At 43.9% G+C, this 13,809-nt stretch overlaps 2 protein-coding genes across 4 annotated transcripts in view; both read right to left on the bottom strand.

The window, feature by feature from the left end:
- Window positions 1-774: 774 nt before the first annotated feature.
- Window positions 775-7,321, bottom strand: LOC116383209 (uncharacterized). The gene is made up of 10 exons (XM_031846858.1): window positions 7,239-7,321; window positions 6,967-7,140; window positions 6,619-6,783; window positions 5,176-6,309; window positions 4,229-4,381; window positions 3,071-3,193; window positions 2,852-2,980; window positions 1,569-1,784; window positions 1,369-1,485; window positions 775-1,255 (listed from the first exon to the last, which is right to left on the bottom strand). Exons 1-10 carry the CDS (start codon window positions 7,288-7,290, stop codon window positions 1,101-1,103), a joined length of 2,418 nt encoding a protein of 805 aa, XP_031702718.1. The 5' UTR covers window positions 7,291-7,321; the 3' UTR covers window positions 775-1,100.
- Window positions 7,322-8,499: 1,178 nt separating this feature from the next.
- The window catches only part of ppef1 (protein phosphatase, EF-hand calcium binding domain 1), an 8,660-nt gene continuing 3,350 nt past the window's right edge, over window positions 8,500-13,809 (bottom strand). For all 3 annotated transcript variants that reach the window (XM_031846861.1, XM_031846859.1, XM_031846860.1), the window contains 14 exons: window positions 12,879-13,030; window positions 12,677-12,791; window positions 12,162-12,208; window positions 11,794-11,960; window positions 11,668-11,704; window positions 11,367-11,516; window positions 10,682-10,803; window positions 10,332-10,575; window positions 10,070-10,255; window positions 9,838-9,980; window positions 9,523-9,629; window positions 9,259-9,422; window positions 8,831-8,915; window positions 8,500-8,747 (listed from right to left, as the gene is read on the bottom strand). In XM_031846861.1, coding sequence (XP_031702721.1) covers window positions 8,524-8,747; window positions 8,831-8,915; window positions 9,259-9,422; window positions 9,523-9,629; window positions 9,838-9,980; window positions 10,070-10,255; window positions 10,332-10,575; window positions 10,682-10,803; window positions 11,367-11,516; window positions 11,668-11,704; window positions 11,794-11,960; window positions 12,162-12,208; window positions 12,677-12,791; window positions 12,879-13,030 — 1,943 coding nt within the window. In that variant the 3' untranslated portion in view covers window positions 8,500-8,523. The remainder of the gene's footprint in view (window positions 8,748-8,830; window positions 8,916-9,258; window positions 9,423-9,522; window positions 9,630-9,837; window positions 9,981-10,069; window positions 10,256-10,331; window positions 10,576-10,681; window positions 10,804-11,366; window positions 11,517-11,667; window positions 11,705-11,793; window positions 11,961-12,161; window positions 12,209-12,676; window positions 12,792-12,878; window positions 13,031-13,809) is intronic.

The following is a 13,809-nucleotide window of genomic DNA, read 5'->3' as shown; positions in this document are numbered from 1 at the left end:
GTTAGGGCTTTTATTTTGAAGGGGTGGGGAAAGGGGGAATCTGACCGTCCAATGTGGAGGTAATGTTGTAAGAACAGAGGTATGACAGGCCTGCTGACTACTTTTTCACTCTGGTGACAGACAGGAGTCATGATTGGAGTAAAAGGTTTAAGGAGATGAGGCAGGAAGAGGCATGTCCATTTACACATGGGACAGGTAGCCAGTGGAGGAAAGCTGTTGTAACATGCCCACATTTTCTAGTCTTAGTTAAGATTCTAGCTGCAGCTTTGTGAACCATTTAAAGTTAAGTACTATTGCTAGTTTTAAAAGCTGAGAAATACCAATAATGTCTGAGAATTGATTGGAGTTCCCGTCACTTTCAGGCTCTTGTGGCCAAGTGTATAAGTCTGTCTGCTTCCACAGCAACATTGTATGAATAAACATTTTCCTACGTTTTCACATGAAATTATGTTTGAAGAGTTCAAATTATGGGAATGGGAGCAGTTTTAAGTTGTTTTTTTCAGAAGATTTTAAAGGACAATTTTACGATGCACCAAAGAAGGTTAAATATTTTGAAAAGTTTTAATGGGAATTTAAAGTTTCATAATATGCAGAATGTATGACATATTTGAAACATTTGGAAGTTAGAATGGATACGTAATAGCAGGCATGTAACTAACTGAGCTGAATATTGTGATGTGTGAACTCATTTTCTACATTGAAAAATGTAGGATGGGAGTTAAGAATCAAAAAAGGCTTCAAGCATTCACACCAATTATGTCATGACTAAAAACGGTGATTAATACACTTATTTGTTTATTCAATCAGAATATATATACGCAACATAACAATTTGAAATACAACAATTCAAATGGGTCAATTATTAAGGAATTTATTCCTGAATCAATCAGGAAAATACTGTTATAAGAATGAAATATTGAAATCCATCGAACAAGTTTGACAGATAGCTCATATGTTTATTCTATAACCATTCAAGTTCTTATGTGTCGTTAGCCAGTTTCATAGGTCCAATGGTTCTTTGGGTTGTAGAGACCACAGTCCGATGATGATGCACACTTGTGATACTTGCATTTCTTGTGTCTTTGCACACGTCACACACCTCAGCCAGCAGAGCCCGCTGTTGTCCTTGGTAAACATTTCTTCCAGCTGTAAGGGGAGAGCCGATGGGAGGCTGGGCAGGCACATTTATAGCCACCTTTTTGGTTCACACACAGGTGGGAACACCCTCCATTCCTCCGGGTGCACTCATTGATGTCTGGAGGAGAGCGAGAGAAACGAAGGAGAGCATGTGTAGTGAACATATTCACACATAAACTCTCATTTTATACAAATTTCACTCATTACGAGTGCGTGCATGACCCCACTGACCTTTGCAGCGTCGGCCATCTCTGTGCAGTGTGTATCCTTTGGGGCAGATGCAGCGGTGAGAGCCTGGGAGGTTGACGCACTGCCACTCACACGTTTCCTCCTGGCACTCATTTATATCTGTGTGGACACGCAGAGATATATAGATGATTTCTTTGTAGAAATTTAGAGAAATTCTCAGCTTTTATGTTGTTATCTCCCACCTACACACTCCTCCCGAAGAGCTTGTGCAGTTGCATTCTCAGGTGTTGCTGCTGTGGGTTGCTTCCTGTACCCAGGTGGACACTCTGCGATGCAGCTGTGCCCGTTTCCGGCTAAGACGTAACCGTACGAGCAGGAGCATCGGTAGGATCCTGGTGAGTTATGGCACAGCTCCGCACATGTCCCGAGCCCCTGATTTACAGCACACTCATCGATATCTGGATAAGAAAAATACTTTTAGGAGAAGGTGACAACCAATCTTTTCCATTTTATTTTATTGTCAAAACTAAAAGGGATAAGGGACGAAGTTGCACTGACAGAAAACACACTTTATTTTGTGTTGGCAATGGTTGGTGCTGCTTTTTTAGTAACTTCCCTTTGAAGTAGATTTTGCGCCATTCTGACAGGTAAGTAAAATGTCTTAATAGTAAGTCTAATAAAATAAACCTGAATTGTTACATCTGCCCCTGGGACATCTTCCATGCCCTCGTAAGAGTTTACCTAACCTGAAGCCTCAAGTCAATACATTAAGTTTTTGGGATACAACGATTTACATGTTTTAGATCGGTAACTGGAGTTTAAAATGTAAGTTATGTGCCATGGAGACTATAAAACAAGACTTTGAGTCAACAGCCATGCTAAAAGCTCTGTGTCTCAAACTGGCTCAGGGAAGTGTGACAAAAAATGAGTCCAAACATAATTTTAATTTAACTATAGGTTACCTCCAACGAACAATGGAGTGTGTAGATGCTGTGGAGGTGTTGAGGGTGCAAAACTAAGAGGTGATGCAGGGTGGATGTTGGCTGTAGTATAGGAGACTGAGCACATGGAGAGGCCCATGTGAACTTAATCAAGCTGATGGCCTTCCCATGTCAGCCGGCTGCCTGCTGAGGTTGGACAGGACACAGCAGTGCTTTTACTAGCATTACAATGCTAACATGCTTGTATAAAACAGGTATGTTACATGCTAATTGGCAAATTATTAGTTTAGTGCAGCATTACTAAATATGGTCATAATATTTACTAACTGAGAATGAAGGGAATATGGTTGGTTTCATAGGTATTTGGTAAGAAACAAAATTGAATCTAGTGCCATCATCAGGTCAAGAATTAAAAGTCAGGGCATCACACCATTAGCATTCACCATCTGGGAATCCATGTGGCGGATGAGACATTTTAGTCTGGGTCAAAGTGGTGGACCGGCCGACATTGCCATCCATAGAGCTACTAGCATGAAGAGCAATGCATGGTTTCCCACAGTAATGTTTAGTGAGTGTCCCCTGACCTTGGCAGTGGCTGTCTCCGGTCTGAAGGCTGTAGCCAGCAGGACACTTGCAGTGGAACCTCCCGGGAGTGTTGACACAGCCAAACACACAGCCTGTTACAGCTGCAGGCAGCAGGCACTCGTCCACATCTGGGAAGATGGAGAAACACTTTTTTCATAGATGTGAACACCATGAACAGACGCAAATAAATACATACACACACACACACACACACACACCTGTGCAGGAGGTCTGGTCATGAGCTGGCTGATAACCGGCATCACAGCTGCACTTAAAGGAACCAAATGTGTTGAAGCACCTCTGCTGACACGGGTGCTGCCCCTCCACACACTCGTCTAAATCTACACACATGCAGACAAAAATGATTACATGGATAAAGAACACATATCGTGCACTGGTTTTTAATGAACACAGACCTAATAAAGCAAACACTCTTGCTTAGAGGCGATCTGACAAAACACACACACACACACACACACACACACAGTCCAGGCTGCACTGAGATGAAAGAACAGAGCAGCAGATGAAAGCTGGTCGTCTCCCCCGCCTCTGAAACCTCATTGATGTGTCGCCATGTTTTGCTGTTTGGACCTATAATGAGCAAACCATAACAAAGATGTTTTCTGACTTCCTGTTCTGCAGAGACAGGAAACAAGGATGTGCAGAAAGGACTCCGCAAGCTTGTATATCAGCTCTCGTTCTTGTTTTCCTGCCATCTAGGAAAGCATCGTTTCCCCTTACTTTCTCCCAAGTGAAATACTCAAGTACAGCATTTGACTGCATGTGCTTAGTTAGTCTCCACCACTGCTTTTCTGTTAATGGTTCAACATGTCTATATATTGAGGCCCATGTGGACAAAAGGTCATCTTTTGAAATAAGGACCTAATTTAAAGCTCATTTCTCTTGAACTGTCAGGCAGGAATGATCACAAGCCTTATTTCATTGCACAGGAATTTTCCGGCTGAAACTAAACTATAATTAGTCAAACCAAGACATCTGGACAGGTCTATCTGTCTTATAGTGCCCACTGATAATAACACTGTGGAAAAAATATTATCAACACCCTCAGCTGGTGGCCCTCACAAATGACAGGTTGTCTGTGAGCAGCCACACGTATATCTGAGATGATATATAAAGTAAATGTCAGCCCTATAAGTGCTACAAGGTCACCGTGCTGCCATAAATTTCACAGCTCACTCGTATACTTGTCTGTGCGCCACGAAACATCAAAAACAACATAAAACACGAGGAGGTTCCCTGTTGTGCTGTAACACGCCTCAGTGTACGTTGTGTTCTTATTAGGAGGAGCCCCGGGGCGTTCACAGAGGATTCAGCAGGAATGTTACAAGAAAAAGAAAAAACATCAATATGTTCACCTCGACATGTTCGGCCATCATCCAGCAGAGTGAATCCAGCTCTGCAGTGGCACTGAGTTCTGGTCTGGGTCTGGTTGGTACTCTGGTTGTAATGTTCGGAGTGAGAGCACAGCTGGTTACAGCCTCCGTGGTTAACTGAACAAGGTGTCAACTCTGGAGACAAACAGTGTGGATGCATCAATACAGGGAGTTACAATTACAGAAATTAATTTGAGCATTTGTATGAGAACATTGGTGGAACATCATCAGAGAGAGGTTTGAATCGGTACAGCAGAGGCTGTAACTCACTTGTAACGTTCAGAATCATCTTTCAGACTGAGATGACCTTCACAGGCATTTTTCTTTGAAACATATAACCGACATGAAGCAGCTTGATTGAAACACAGACTGAAACTGGATGCGAGTCAAGAACTGAAACTATTGGTCGTTTAATTTATCTACAGAAAATTTAGCAAATTCTTATAGGCAATTTTCAATTTTTTTTACATTTTATTTGACAAAAACGATGAACTGATTTATTGAGAAATGATTCTGCAATTCACAACCTGGTGGTTAGTCGCAGCCCTAGACTCAAGCTGCTCTCATTTCAGAAAAATAATATAAAGATTTTCAGAACAAAGATATTAACCTGTCTAGTCAAAGTGCAGCATGAATGATCACCGGGAGTGTGAATAATTCACAAACAAGCTCCATCATAAACTCTAGAAACACACTGCATATACTGTGTGTTATAATAATCAATCTTTTTTTACATGCAAACTGCATATGGACTGTAACAAACTATTTCATAACACATACATCCCTGGAGTGCTCACATAGTACTGGTTTTTGTGGGAGGATTTTTACATAGGAATCACTGACAGGCTGCCAACTATTTTATGGCAAATATCCATCTTTAGATTTTCCTTTTAAGGCTTGTATCAACAATGAACAACTAAACAACCTACCCAAACACACCGGTGTGATTCCGCTCCAGGTGTCCCCCTGCTGGCAGTAGCTGTGTATGTCTCCATGACCCAGTGTGTAACCTGGGTAGCAGCCATACTGTATGTAGTGCCTGTAATCTCTGGGTCCTGGATTCTCCACATTACGGAAGTAGAAGGTCCCGTGAGCGGGCACAGGCGGGTACGTGCACACGGGTCGTCTACCGAGTCTCAGAGACGGCAAAGGCGGGTTGGAGGTGGCGCTGTGGTATTCGGTCTGGTGAGATCTTGGCTCAGTGGTGGTGGAGATGTTTGAAGGAACGTTAGGCAGATGTGTTTTCTCACTGGCCTGAGTGAAGCTGGGACTTGAGAAAGTATAGGCCGACAGGAAGGGAATGCGGGCTGATAGGGAGGGAGCAGGTGACGAAGTGGAGGAAGAACTGGTAGAAGTGAAATAAACAGAAGTAGATAAAGTGTATGCTTTCTCTACAGGCCCAGGCCGGGGAGGATACAGGAAACCGGTTTCAGCCCGTTGGTCTTCATCTGCAGTTTGTGAAGAGCCTGTTGCTGCTTCAGAGGGAGTCACATCAGATCTCGTGAGGCGGAGTGGGGAAGTTGGTGCAAACGTTACAGTGTTGGTGACAGCGGCGATATCTGGTGTTTGGTCTGTTGAAAATGACGGTGGTGAAGATGTTGATTGCTCTGTTCTTGACAATGATAAGGTAGGCGAGACAGTAGCAGACAGATGTGATTTAGAGTCGACTCCGACAACCTTTTCTGCTTCCTCCTGTGAAGCCTCTGCCAGCGAGCCATGCATTCCACTTCCTGTTTCCTGTCCTTGTTGATCTTCATTAACCTCCTGAAGTTGAGCCTCATGATGAGTTGTCTGGACTCCATCTTTGACTTTAAAATTGGGAAACTGAACATTCTGCTGCAGGTGGACTTTTGGGTTGGTCACTTTGATCCTCTCCCTGTCGGACATTTGGGATGGCGTGTGAGACAACAAGACAGATTTGAGGTTTGCTTCTTTGGAAGCGGTATTAGCGAGGGCGTAGTGGGATTGTTTCTGGGTCTTCAGAACTACGGCAGCCTGGAGGCTCTGATGTAAGTTTGGCGTGTGCACATTGACGCCTGAAACTGAGCGCATCATGTCGGACTCTGACAAGGAGAAAAGAGAAAATGGTTAAGGAGGTATGGTAAATCTGTTTGTACAGCAACTTTCAAACATGACTATACATAGTTACAGTTACTTACAGGTACAGTGCTGCAAGAAACGTTCTACTGCTATTTGGACATATTAACGCAATGTAATACAAAGACACACATTTAAAGGAATAGTAAGACACGAATACACACAAGGAGAGTGGTATCAATCTGCTAATCTAACTCTCGGCAAGAAAGCAATTAAGCGCATTTTCCAAAATGTCAAAATGTTGCTTTAATAGCTGAGAGTTTTTTTATGCTCACCTTTGCATATAGGCTTCGTGCTATTCCAGGTGGGGCCCTTACAGTATAACATTGACGGCCCATGCAGTTGAAAGCCACTATTGCAGCTGAACTCTGCCCAGGAGCTGTCCCCATTCATGCTGCTTGTCCCGTGACTGAGCGGCCCCGGGTTCGAGCAGCCGGAGCCTGAAAGAGCAGGACGATATCATAATTCTCATCTCCTCTCAAATCTCTACCCTGCACTGCAATAGAAGCAAAAAAGAAAGCTTGAGACAAAAAGTTGAGGCAAATGAGTTAACACTTATCCTCTAAATGCACATAGTAAAACAAAAAGGTTTACAGTACATGCTCATGAATGAAGCTCCTCACCAACACAGACTGGGGTGTTCCGGGACCAGTGTCCGGACACGCAGCTGTTGGTCTTGTATCCATGGAGCTTGTAGCCAGGGCGACAGCGGAAGATCACCAGCAGTCCACCGTAACGGAAAAACGTCTGCCCGTTCTCCAGGTGTCTAAAACCGCTGCATCCCTCAGCTCCGCTCGCTGCAGGACAGTTTCACAGTGAATGCCAGCGGTTGTCAGAAAACACTTGCTCACTCTCAACAACAGCAGAAGTATGAAAATCAACTTGAAGAAAGTACCTGGAGGAGCATAGATGCAGAGCAGAGCGACCAGTGCCGCCAGGAGCCCCATCCGATCTCGCACTTGGGACGGGAGGATAAAGAGAAGCACTTGGAGAGTGAAAGTGGGAAGTATATGAGGAGCTGAAGATTGAGGAGAGGGGAGGGGAGATGTGGTGTGGGATTACTACGGGATGGGCATATGGGAGGAAGGAGGGGTAAGAGGGTGCAAAACACTGACAGATGGATAAGGAGGTATCAGGGGAGATGCTGCTTTATGGTGAGTACTTACAAACACTCAGACATCAGCAGTTTGACAAGAAAAGAGGGCAAGATCCAAGAACGCTAGCACTAAAATGTTCAAATTCACTTAAAAAAGGATTAGTTCCCACACCCCCGCATTTGTCTCTCACCCTTCACTTTTGTCTCTTGGAACCGGTGTGTGTGTGTGTGTTCAGTAAAATCTGAACCCATCATTTACTCAGGCTGAGAGGATGCCTGGGCCTGTTTTACTGCTCTCAACATTTAGGTAATTATAGTGGGCAGAATGCCCGAGTGAAGCAGAGAACGAACATGAACACACACACGCGCGCACACACACACACACACACACACACAGTCTTAAAACATACACAAAATTCAACAGTTCGTTTAACAAAAAGCCATTTTATTCCTTTTTGGTAAACAGCTGAAAACACACTATCTGAAACTCTAACATTAGCTGCAGTGTGTCTCTGTTTTCTCATGCCTTCAGTCGTCAATACATGTAATGCTACAGTGCGTGGCATCGACGCTGGTACTCCTGCTGCATCTGTTGTACACTATAATGTTTCTGCCAGATTTCATGACGATCCATCGACACTTGTCGAGTCATTTTCCGCGACACGGTCAAAAATATCGACCTGTTTGTGGCACTAGATGAATAAACAGTGAATCACCAAAGTCATTATGATTTATCATCTGGGAACCATGAATGTCTGCACCAAAACTGATGCCAAGATATTTGAAATCTTTTGCCTGCTGGTGGTGCTAGATGAAAGTTGAGAGGCTCACCAAAGTCTTAAGGATGTATCCTCTGGGGAGCATCATTGTCTCATGACAACCCATCCAGTAGTTTTAGTTTTCAATCAAAGTGGTGGATGGAAGTAACGTATAAATCGACATTGCCGTCCCTAGATCCACCGAATAGCGAAAATGCACCATCATTTTAAACCACATCACTGCTAGTGAAATCGCAGCTAACTTAATACTAAATCATTTAAACTTTTCCGCGCTTTTCCACACTGTAGCATTCAGATTCTTCCCTTCACGAACACTTCCCTCCAGCCGTCTTCCCGTTGAGTTGTTCCTTGTTGTCCAGTTTGTGTACCACTCTGAAGGCCTCCAGGAACTCAGTGAAGTCTATGCTGCCGTCCTTGTTGAAGTCGATGCTTCGGGCCAGGTCGTCGATGGCTCTGTCGTCGATGTCGACCCCCAGGTGGGCGCTGAAAAGACGCCAGGTGTGCCGAAACTCCTCGATGGAGATCAGACCTGAACATGACAACACACATTCAGTACACTCATGTGCGGAAGTGACAGACACACTTTTTGAATTACTGACACTTTTTTTTTACCTGAATGGTCTTTGTCTATAATGTTGAATATTATCTCAATGTCTGTCCTGTATCTAAACAGAGTTTCAGCCATGTTTGGAGTCACCTAAAATTAGAAAAGAGAGAAAGAGAACTGTAGATAACCTTTAGCTGAGTTTAATAGCAGCAGTGGAAGAACAAGTAACCTACTATGATCCTAAAAGTACCAGTACCACTAGGGAAAGATTTCACTTTACAAGTGAGAGACCTGCATTAGGAATTCAGAACTGTGTTTAAGATGTAAGAAGTATATCAACAAGGTGGAGAGTCGGGATACAACAGAGTAAGTAGATTAAATCTAAACTAGAAAAAAATCACCACAATGGTAAAAAATTAAATACCCTTTAATTAGAGTATTTGAGTAAATGTACTTGGTTGCTCTGATGAAGATGACCCCTCGCCTCTCTTACCTGAGCTAGAGGAATCCCTGGCTCCATGTCCTCAAAGCAGGACTGATAATCCACACTGCCATCTGGTGCCAGGCGGGCTAAGTGCGGGCGAAGGGTCCTCCAGGGCAGATCCAGTCTCAGTACAGACTCAAACGCCTGAGCCCATTCACTGACTGACACACAACCTGAAAAAACACACACAAAAAAAGATACGCTTGCATCTAACAGCTATACATGTCAACCTAGTTAAATATAAGCAAGGCAAACGGAGTGAGAAGAGCGCACCGGTGTTGTTCTGGTCGTACTGCTGGAGGCTCGACAGCAGCTCAGAGCGATGGGTGAACAGCTTCTCCTTCAGGGCCTTGAGGGCGGAGCCTTCAGCAACTCTCACTCTGCAGACGCACACGCAAGCACACACAATGCTGAGCTTTCTTACGTAAATGCTTGAATTCAAAAATGCTTGTTTTGACCGCTCAGCAGTCCAAAACCCAAAGATGAAAACATGTAGAAAATCCTCACAGTGGAGGACGCTGGAACCAGCTGGTAAAGAGCTGGTATTCATTTTTAAACAAGCAGAAACACGGCTGACACCTGTTGTACCTCTGTGTCAGGGTGAGTTTGCGTGTTGTGCGGCTGACTTGGTACTGGTAGAAGCGGGGAACCAGTTCTCGGCCCACTTTGATGTACGCGCCACGGTTGCTGCCCTCCTCATAATAGTTTGACGCTGAGAAAATGGTGATCACCTGTGGGACAAACATGCGCAAACATTCCTTACAGACTCAAACAATTATTTGGACAATCTGAATTAACGTCCTGCGTCCCTCCCGTCTACCTGTCCGCCGTGACAGAACTCGTATCCCTCCTGTTTGCACTCATGGGATCTGATTAGCAGCTGGAGTCCGTGCTGGAGCAGCAGTCTGCGGGTGATGTCTGGGCCGAAGTAGCAGCCCCCTCCTCTGAATGTGTTCGGACTGCAGCCTTCTTGGGGTTTAGGGTCACTCCACAATATATCCACTACCTGCAGGAGAGAGGAAACGCAGATCAAAGTGCTGGACGAGGCACAGAACAATACGAGGCGCTGGATCCACTCTGACCTGTCTCCATTCCCGATCGTGCTGTGGAGGTGGAGGAGGGGGAACGGAAGACAGAGAGTCCAGGTAAGGCACTTGGAGGACATTGATATTGTAAGGCATGCTGGGAGAAGACGGGCACGGACGGGGCGAGAGGCACGATGGAGTTCGAGGGGAGCAGAACGAAGAGGAGGACGAGGACGATGAGGAGGAGGAGGAAGAAGTGGAGGCTGCGCTGTCTTCTCGGCTGTGCCCGCATCGCGTCTTTCTACAGAAATAAAAAGGGACAGAAGAGAGGGTCTGTCACTTTAAGCAAGAAGTCTTATTGTACACTTTAAAAAACACCTGTAAGCGGCTGTGGGCTGCTGTCAGACCTCGGTTGGTTTTTGCTGTGGCTGCTGGGACGAGAGCCGGCCGTCGATCTCATTCTTTTGCAGGAATGACCGATGTCCAGCTGCTCCAAACTGCGTCTGGGAAACCTCAGGGCAGATTTCACCTGGAAGAGGAGAGAAGGGAAGACAGAAATAAAGCGAGGACAAAGGTATTCCAAATTGAAGATCAAACCGATCAAAAACTGACTGGACTTAACAGATGTGTTCATACACATTCTGAGTACAATACTAATCTTAGCAAGTACCTTGAGAAGGTAAGAAGCCAACATAGAGATTATTGTACATTTTGTTGCATCCATTTCCTCTACTTCTCGAGTAATTTGGTTTATTTCCCAGAATTACTTTTCATAACTATATGAGAACATGTGCATACATATTTATGATCCAACTAGACTGTTAATGAAGAAATAGATGATTATTTTTCATTTGTGTGACGGATGAATTATCATTTCTGTCGGCCAATCATTTAAAAGAATAAAGGAAATCACATGAACAAGGTATGTGATGTACATCACTGAATGCTGTTTGAAACACCTCAGGTATTCAGCATGAACCTTGTCTGCCAGATAATCATCAACATTTTATTTAAATGTTGTTCTGAACTCTAGTGCCCAACGCTGATTTTTGCAGATAAAAGAGTGCAGGTTGCGTTCTTGTTTCCACTGACCTTGTGTCTTTCTATGGAGCTGAGGAAGTCCAGGTCGGTCTGGTCTGATATCCCACCGTGAACGATCAGGATCTTTCCGTCGATGACCGTCGCGACGGGCAGAAGGCTGAAAACGTCCTGAAACAGCTGGAGGATCTCACGGCCATGAGTCTGCACGCAGTGACAAAGGAATTAATCAAACAACCGTTGGCCACTGCGCCATTTCATTAATCTAATGCTAAAATCTGCAGAGTGTGAACTGAGCTCTGTACATATACATAATAAAGGCAGAATAAAGCCATGTGGCTGGACGTTACTGCACCTTGTATTTCTGCATGACTTCCTTTGTAAACCCATATCTGAAACAACAATGTAAAAACATATCCTAATTTTACTACCCTTGTGTTTGAACAGATGAATGTTTTTGTTAATTTCTCGTCTAACCAACCTGAGGTTCATTATGTGGTCTTCATGGTTTCCTCGGTTCAGGTGCATGTAGTCGGGGTAAAGCAGCAGGTAGGCAAAGAGGAGGCTGACCACTTCGATCGACTTTTTCCCGCGGTCCACAAAGTCCCCGTTGAACACATATGGTGTCTCCGCAGAGGGAAGGCCATTCTGAACAGAAGCGAGTCGTGAAATCAACAAATTAAAATCAGATCTTGAGTGCATGCTTTCGGCTATGTCTGATGTGGCTTCAACTGTCGCGCACGTTTGCTTGTTTAAATCTGTATCTATATAAAATCAGATGAATCTGAACGAAATGTTTTCCTGTAAAATAGGTAGTGAGTGATCCTAAAGAAATGTGTTGTACTGTACCTTATAAAATATGAGAAGTAAGTCATCAAGCCGCCCGTGCAGATCACCTGTACCAAAAAGGAGAATCACAGCAATGCAGAAATGTGAATCTTATTTCTGGTTTATCTGATCCCTGATTTGCAGAGGATGTCTGAAATATTCCTCAATGGAATTAAAACACCTCAACCGCCGACCGGTGTGTGTTTTCTGTTTCAGTCACAAGTATTCTTCAGTTTAATGAGATGCGAATCTGCAGGAGGAGGCAGCCGAGAAAGAGGAGTCAAGTGCCCGATCAGTGTGCAAATAAACAAGACCTCCATTCTTGGATCGCTGCCATTAAGATACAGTCAAATGTATTTACAACACATTTACAGACATCAGCAATCACTTAACTGGTAAGCAGGTTATTCATGTATTCAGCAGCCCACTGTGCCGTGTTTCAAATTCATCACAGAATCCAAACGATGAGACTGAAACATTTTGACAAATAACTTTGAATCTTGAATTAACAAGAAACTGAGGTCGCCGTCACCCACCACATACAGTGATCTCATTGGTGTAGGATGTCGACAAGTGGATGATGTTGGGCATCTGTTTGAGGAGCTTTTTGGTCTCGTACAGCAGCTGCAGAACATATCTGGCATGTAGGGTCTGCAAGGAAGAAGAGCAATGAGGTCCCTAAAAGAGCCAACACATCTATCCAAAGCAAGAGAGAGAGAAAGACCCTAATTACTGTACCTGTTGCTCCTTAAATGCACTGAGGAGAGCGTTCGTATCAGAGACGGAGAGAGGAAACGAGAGTCGGGGTCCCGTGTACGACTCTGGAACGGGGATCAAGTTGTAACAGATCTCTCTGTCTAACCAGGGGTCCAGCAGCTGGGAGATCAAGTCTGGAGGACACAGAGGGAGCAGCTGTGAACTTACAGTACTGAGCTCATTCTCACTGATGTCTTTGGAACTTGACTGAAAGCAAAGATAGAGGACCACAAACACACAATGCAAGAATGGAGTACAGCATCCTTTCTGCTCTAAAGGTTGGATAATTGTAGAAAATGCTGAATAATAAAAAATAGGCAATAGACAGTTTGCTGGTTTAACCAAAAACAGATTCCATCCAATGTTGCCATTAAAAAACTTTGTCAACTCTTTAAAACTACTCAACATTTCAGAAGGAAATCTTTACTTTTTACTCAATTACATTTATTTGATAACTTCAGTTACTCTGCGGATTTAGATTAATGATACAAAAAATAATTCACAAATACATTTTTATGAATTGTTCAATCAAAAATTGTTCAATCAAATTTTGAATGCAGGAGTAAAAGATCAGAGTACTTCCCCCCCACCACCACTGCTGAACAGCAATCGGAGTGTTTCTCTCAATTAACGGATGAAGTAAAATCTTTATAGAGATAATAATGTGGAGTTCCCTGTACTAAACAGCATGACACAACACCACATCCACTCTGTGTGACCTCACTGCTGTATTAAAAGACCACTCCAATATGCTAATAAACCTCTAATGTATGCAAACAAACAAGGTATGAGCAGGCATCTACCTCCAGGCCTATTTCTCTTTTGTCTATTTCCCCCTTTGAGTCTTTAAATGTCCTCTATTCTGCCACACACACACACACACACACACACACACACACACACACACACACAC

Source organism: Anarrhichthys ocellatus, unplaced genomic scaffold (genome assembly GCF_004355925.1).
Source record: "Anarrhichthys ocellatus isolate YVR2014 unplaced genomic scaffold, GSC_Weel_1.0 scaffold6, whole genome shotgun sequence".
NCBI lineage: Eukaryota > Metazoa > Chordata > Actinopteri > Perciformes > Anarhichadidae > Anarrhichthys > Anarrhichthys ocellatus.
This window is presented reverse-complemented; position numbering and strand designations above follow the sequence as displayed.

Bases quoted from the DNA above. Each gene is read 5' to 3' on its own strand.
- LOC116383209 (XM_031846858.1), bottom strand. From the start codon at position 7,290: ATGGGGCTCCTGGCGGCACTGGTCGCTCTGCTCTGCATCTATGCTCCT. The intron at 7,141-7,238 runs GTACTTTCTTCA...ACTGTCCTGCAG, and splicing joins CTGCATCTATGCTCCTCCAG to CGAGCGGAGCTGAGGGATGC. The intron at 3,194-4,228 runs GTGAACATATTG...GCATGTGTGTAG, and splicing joins TGATGGCCGAACATGTCGAG to ATTTAGACGAGTGTGTGGAG.